Genomic DNA, 6,289 nt, shown 5'->3' with positions numbered 1-6,289 from the left:
TCTGCCCCTAAAAAATAGGTAAATTCTATAGGTAAATTCAAGCCATCACCAGCAGGTTTAAAAATGAAGGTTCAAGGAAGATGGTTCTTCTGTTACCAACCCTTCATGAAAATGACTTAAAAAAAAAAAAGAAAAGGAAAAGAATTTAAAGAAAACATTAAGCATAAATTCAATGTCAGCACAGTGGAGAGAAATCAGTAGTTGTATCGAGGCAAGGCTTGCTGTAAATTCATTGTTTACAGAGGAGTAGACCCACCTGTGTCCTAAATGAGACATACAGCTGGAAGACCACAAAGGGTTTGCACCATTATTTACACTGAGGACAAGAGAACAGATCAAAATCAGCATAAGTAAAAGATGAATTAGATCACCAGCTTCTCTTTTGGACCCCCAGAAACAAACATCCTGTATAATCATGTCCTGATCACAGCCTTGCCCATGTGCAGGTGGAATTTGTTAGGCCATTTCCAGGGGTTTCAAACAGCCTCCACCTGCTCTTACCCAAGGCCAGCTTCCACACACCCATTTCTTCATTTTCACAACACTAACAAAGAGATTATTATTAAAGTTATTTTCATTTTTTTTTCTGTGAAATGTAGAGACCTTCAGTCACAGGAAATGAGAAACAAAAATGTTACCTGCTTATCAAACTCTCTAATTAGTAATGCCTGGTATGAGAGCTGCAGAGTTATCCTCAAAAATAAATTTTTAAATACGTATCTAAGTCAGGGTTCAGGTTTGCCAGCTGTGACAATTTAGTGTCATTTAGCCTGGTTTAGATTTAATTGCATGGCACTTGGTGCAAAGCAGCATAACAGGGCTGTCTGAACACAAGATGGCACCAAGATCTGCATCACTGATTATCATATAACCTTTAGGTGAAAGTTTGAATAGTCTGGATCGCATAATGAATTCTTGCAACTAATTAGTTTGCAGTAATTAAACCAGCGCCTGCAAAAGCACCTCATGTCCTGTTCTCAATTATTTTTTGTTTACAGTGTACAAGTCTGAAAACTGAGACTGCATTAATACAGAAATGTTCTAGGTGGTTTGTTGTTGTTGTTGTTGTGGTGTGGTTTTTTAGTTTGGGTTTTTTTGGGGGTGTCTATTTAGTTCGATTAAAATTTTTACAACCAGATTTAGTATATTCTGAGAGTCATTGGAGCGGAAATGCCAACACAGATGACGCTGATATAAGCAGGGGCTGAATCATTTTAGAAATAAAGAGCAAGGTTGCCCTCTGGAGACTTCTCTAGAAATGCTTCTGAGAGCTGGGACTTTTTTCTTCTTAGAGCAAAATAAACTTGCTAAAACTTTTTAAGATTTTTTTCTTTTAGATACAAATGTGAACCAAGGCAGCTGATGGTAAGAACTTGTTACACCAAGATATGATGAAGCTGCATTTCAGCCTGATGCAGTGTATTGTCATTTACTCCACGGTTCATCACATCTTTTCAATATCAGTCCCATGTTGCAATGTGTCAGCCTCAAAAAACATTCATGAGATGGCCTTAGTAACTAAAATCAAAGTGATTTTTGCATTATTGACTCCTAGCGTGATAAATTCTCAAGTGCCTTAATATTATTTTTAAAAAGGCAGTTTTCACAGTTGCAATTTCCGAGATTTCTGCTGAACGCAGAGGCTGCGTTTGAGCTCACGGCTGTCTGTAGCTGCTGTGGGCAGTGCTGGTTCTCACCCCGTGTATTCACCTTCAGGGATCAGCAATTCCTGGTGGGATGTTACCCCAGAGCGGCCCCTCAGTCCCGTGTGTCCGTGAGGGCACCACAGGCCTGTCTGCTGTTTCAGCTGCCAAGGACGGAGAGAAGCCGGGAGCTCAGACATTGAGAAACCAGTCTTACTGCTGAAAATAACAAACCGCCCAAACGCAGCTCCAGCCCACGACGTTCAGCTCTGGAGGCACTTTGGCAATGGGAGCTTTCCCCACCTTGGGAACGGGCGGTGTTATTGCTACACGCGGCGTGCATTACTCGCTTCCCCGGCAGAGCAGCTGCACCGCCAGATGCCCTCATCCAGGCCAGGCGGCAGGACTCCCTCCCCGCCCGGGTAAGGAACGTGCCGTGGATATGGATATGGATATGGATATGGATATGGATATGGACATGGATATGGACATGGATATGGATAAAGGGCTGTGGGTGAGGGCGGGCGCGGGCCGGTGCCCGGGGAGCGCCGCGCATGCGCCCCGCGCTGTGGCGGCCGGGCCCGCGGAGCCGGCGGGAGGGAGGGAGCGCGGCCGCCATGGCGGGCCCGGCGCTGCGGGCGCTGCCCAGGTAACGGGGGCCCCCCGGGCTCCGGGCGGGGAGCGAGGGGAGCGGCGGCCCGGGCCGCACGGGGATCGCGGCCCCGCGGCTGCTGCCAGCTGGAGTTTGGGCCTAGATCAGCCGGGCCTTCGCTAACTTTCACCTTCAGAAGCTAACATGTGATAAAAACCAGCGTAGCGTGCCGCGGCTTTAACACGTAACGTGGCGCTGACTGGCTTTGTGCGCTGAAAGGTGAAGTTTGTCATTCCAGCTCTGGTGTGGGGCCAGTACAGCCTTGCTCAGTGGGCATTAATAAATAACAGCCTCATTGCTCAGAGGAGTGGCGTGCTCACAAAGTTTGACAGCGTTGGGTGTCTGCTGTCACCCTCATGAGCAGGAGCACTGTGAGCTCTACACAAACCGTGTGATGAATGTAAAACGTGTGTACGCAACAGGGCAGGCTCGGGTCATGGAAGGGTTTGGAAATAGGCAAAGGTTTTTGACAAGGCTTTTTTTTTTTTAATGTCAATATTTAGACGTGGCCGCAAAAAGGCTGTAAATCTTTAAAAGACACACAGAGCGCCAGCCCCTCTCTCCTGGTATTTTCAGGTTCTCCGAACTTGAAAACATCAGTAGGTGACACTGCTGTCTATGTACTAGTAAGAATAAAATTTCCAACTGTTTCACTAACAAAATTTTGCCCTAATTTAATTGATTCTAATCTGGAGAATGTAGAACAGTTGTGTCCTCAAATTTTTCTGCCACTGCTTTGCTTAACCCAGCAGTCAGATACTCCGGGAGTCGTATGGCTGGCTTGTAGTTTGAGCTGTCTTTTTAATGTTTCTTTTTCAGGCTGAGGGCACTCAACAGACTGCAAGTAATATTACAGCATTTGGTAAGGACAGGATCATGTTTGACTGAGCTGGAAGCTTTCAGGACTCTTTAACTCCCCTGAGGCACACAGCACATGCAACTTCTGATGTGTCTGCACACTGGTTCTGAATGCTGTCACTTATTGCTCAGGCACAGTACTTGCCCACATCTTTGAGCACTTTGTTACAGGGGTCTCTTAATACTGTAAATTAAAGCTTGATTATTTTGGCTTTACCTTATGGATATTTCTTTATTGATAGTTTCTGTTTAGCTTCTGTAAATTACTTAAATATCATCCCACTGTGAGTGTGAAAATAGTTCAGGGGATTTGTTTTCTACTGTTAAAAGTTACTTAAAGACACAGCAGGGTGTACACTTAGGTTTCCAGTCTCAAACTACTAGTAAGGATATATGGAACTGTCATTGTTCTAATTGTTGCAAGTATTTTCAGAATGTCAGTTTTGAGGGACCATGGGTTTCTGTTTTATTAGGGGCATGGGGAATTTTTTTTTTTTTTTTTTTTTTTTTTCTTTCCGTGTGTGTGTTTGTTGTAAATTTTATTTAGGTGAACGCAGGATGTTACTGTAAAACAATGCATGATCCAAAAACTTGTCTGAGGTTTATGGGACTCAAAGCAGTTTCCAAAGAACTGTTTAGGAAATGCAAATAGAAGTACAGTGGGAAAAACTTAGCATACAATTCCAGAATGCATGTTTTGTGATCCTAAATAGTGTGTTTTGAGAATAAATTTCCATAGACACTTTTGTAGATATGTTTTTTAGTTATCTAACTGGTGACATTTGCTTTATTTATTTGTTTTTGCATGCACAGAAAATGTCTAAGCAAACAGATTCGACAGCAGAAGTGTTGTTGGAAAAGAAAGGAGGTGCAGGAATAATAACTTTGAACAGACCCAAGGCTCTCAATGCACTAAATCTGCCTATGATCCAGAAAATTTATCCTCAAATAAAGGTTAGTAGCCCCACTTCCACCCATCCACTATACACATGCTGTTTGAAACCAATTTTAAAATGCAGTTAGACACTTCCTAGTGTACTGATAATAAAGGATGAAAGTTTGTGTGAGTACAATGAGCTCAGATTTATGTATGGGAAAAACCAGGCAGTTTCAAGCAAGTTAGAAAGAGGAGACACATCAAAGAAATGAGCTTTCAGGCAGAGTTAAATTTAGCATCTCCATAAGTAAATGGACATCCATGTTCGTACCAGGACTGAATTAACAGCAGGCAGTGCTCAGCATTTGTGTGTTCCTTTTGGCAGCACCCACCAGAAGGTCAGTTGGCACAAATTTCAACCTATACAGTGGTGTTGTCTCTTTATGGAGTGCATATTTTGTGGGGAGGCTGCATGGCTGAAAATAAAAGCCACTAGGAAGCAGGGGGTTGTCAGTGTCAGTCCTTAAATGAGAACTCATGGGTTTACAGGCACTGTTTCTACAAGCTAGTGAAGTACCATCAGATTTTAAGCATGAAAATAGTGTCTTTTAATTTAATGATATTATTTGTCATATGCACAGAGTCCTATTCATTAGATACCAGTATTTGTTGGATAATTGTCCGATGCCTTTTGGTATTGATTAGACATTTTTGAAGCACAGCTTGAAAAAGTTATCATAGTTTTTGATTTTTGTCAGGCCCTGTTTTGTGGGGTGCTACAGAGCACCCAGAGCCTCCCAGGGGCTGAGAGCTGTGCACAAGTGTTTTTCTGAAATATGAAAGGCAGCTCTGCTGATCTCTGCTCCCATGGTTGAATAGGATGCAGAAGTGGCAGAAAGATATTTTTAGATCTCAAACTTCAGTTTAAGGCAATCTATTTTAAAGTATGGTTTGATTTGCTTTTTCGAAAAGTAAGAATTATAGACGCTATACAGAGCAGGCATTATTTGCAGAGATTTTAGTCTTATGTGGAAATATTTACTTTCTTTTAGGCATGGGAGCAAGATCCTCAAACTTTCCTAATAATTATAAAGGGAACTGGAGGAAAAGCTTTTTGTGCTGGGGGTGACATCCGAGGTAAGGACTGTACTCACTTAAACATTTGATGTCTTTCCCAATCACTATTTCATGTTTATTTTCTTTGTTTACTCTGACTTGATTAAACAACATCTTGCTAGACAGGAGTAGGATATAAGCTGTGCTGACTCTTACAACACCTTGATGTGCAGATGCTATTTAAGGTATTTGTCAGGAGACAACTGTCAGGAAAGTGTATGAAAGAGTAAAAATTACATTTTTACAAATAACTGATAATAGCAGCCAGTCATTCCAAGGAGGAGAGGGTTCTTTACATTGCTCTTCCCAGATTTACTGACAGCTTCTTTCCAAGAAATTTGAAGTGATAGTATTGGATAATTTGTGTCTAATGTTTTAGATGGCTAGATACAAATCTGACAACAGTGGTCAATTTATCTGTGATTATTTTTTAGCTATGAACTGCAGGAAATCTCCAAAGTGTCAAAATTAGCAGTTGATGTAAACTGTAGGTAAACAAGCAGCCCAGGTTATTGTTATAAGAATGTATAACAATATACTGTTACATCATACTCTAATTGGCTTCTCATTTTTAGTACTTAGAGTCTTCAGTATAGTCAGTTTTAAATGACTCTTCTAAATCTTAGTATGAAAAATATCACAAATGAGTACTAGACATTAGGAGGGGTAAAATGGACCACGCTGTCACAAGTATGTGACAAAGTCTCCAGCAAAATACAATTAAATCAAATTTGACACTTATAGTCATACTTAAATTTGAGCAATTTTTCTCAAATATAATAAAGCAGGATTAAGTTTGTCTCTGCTGTGGAAAAGGACCCAACTTATGAGACACTGTTGTCTTTTACTTGTATTTTCTATTAAACTTACATTTATCTTTGGAATTTTTATTTCTCTTAAGCCATCACAGAAGCGGGAAAAGTTGGAGATAAACTGACACAAGAATTCTTCATAGGAGAATATAGGCTGAACAATGCCATTGGTATGTTAATAGCAATTTCTGAAACACTACCGTTTTCATAACACTGGCTTCAAATGTAAATTTCTCTCTTTGATGATCTATTAAAGACTGTGGTAACATCAGAGAAACAGTAAATTTTTTTTAACCAAGTTTAATACCATTAATGTAACATATCCCATTTA

General features: G+C 41.0%; 1 protein-coding gene across 3 annotated transcripts in view; it reads left to right on the top strand.

Annotated features, from left to right (window-relative positions):
- The first annotated feature begins 2,006 nt into the window (after positions 1–2,006).
- The window catches only part of HIBCH (3-hydroxyisobutyryl-CoA hydrolase), a 37,730-nt gene continuing 33,447 nt past the window's right edge, over positions 2,007–6,289 (top strand). Inside the window, exons 1-5 of one of the 3 annotated variants that reach the window (XM_083865147.1) lie at positions 2,007–2,065; positions 3,115–3,157; positions 3,967–4,107; positions 5,083–5,167; positions 6,048–6,128. In XM_083865147.1, coding sequence (XP_083721273.1) covers positions 2,022–2,065; positions 3,115–3,157; positions 3,967–4,107; positions 5,083–5,167; positions 6,048–6,128 — 394 coding nt within the window. In that variant the 5' untranslated portion in view covers positions 2,007–2,021. Of the gene's footprint in view, positions 2,066–2,229; positions 2,293–3,114; positions 3,158–3,966; positions 4,108–5,082; positions 5,168–6,047; positions 6,129–6,289 lie in introns of those variants that run through there. The other 2 variants (XM_083865148.1, XM_083865149.1) reach the window with 2 other exon arrangements.

The sequence above is a fragment of the Zosterops lateralis genome, assembly GCF_965231275.1.
Source record: "Zosterops lateralis genome assembly, chromosome: 7".
Taxonomy (NCBI): Eukaryota; Metazoa; Chordata; class Aves; order Passeriformes; family Zosteropidae; genus Zosterops; species Zosterops lateralis.
This window is presented reverse-complemented; position numbering and strand designations above follow the sequence as displayed.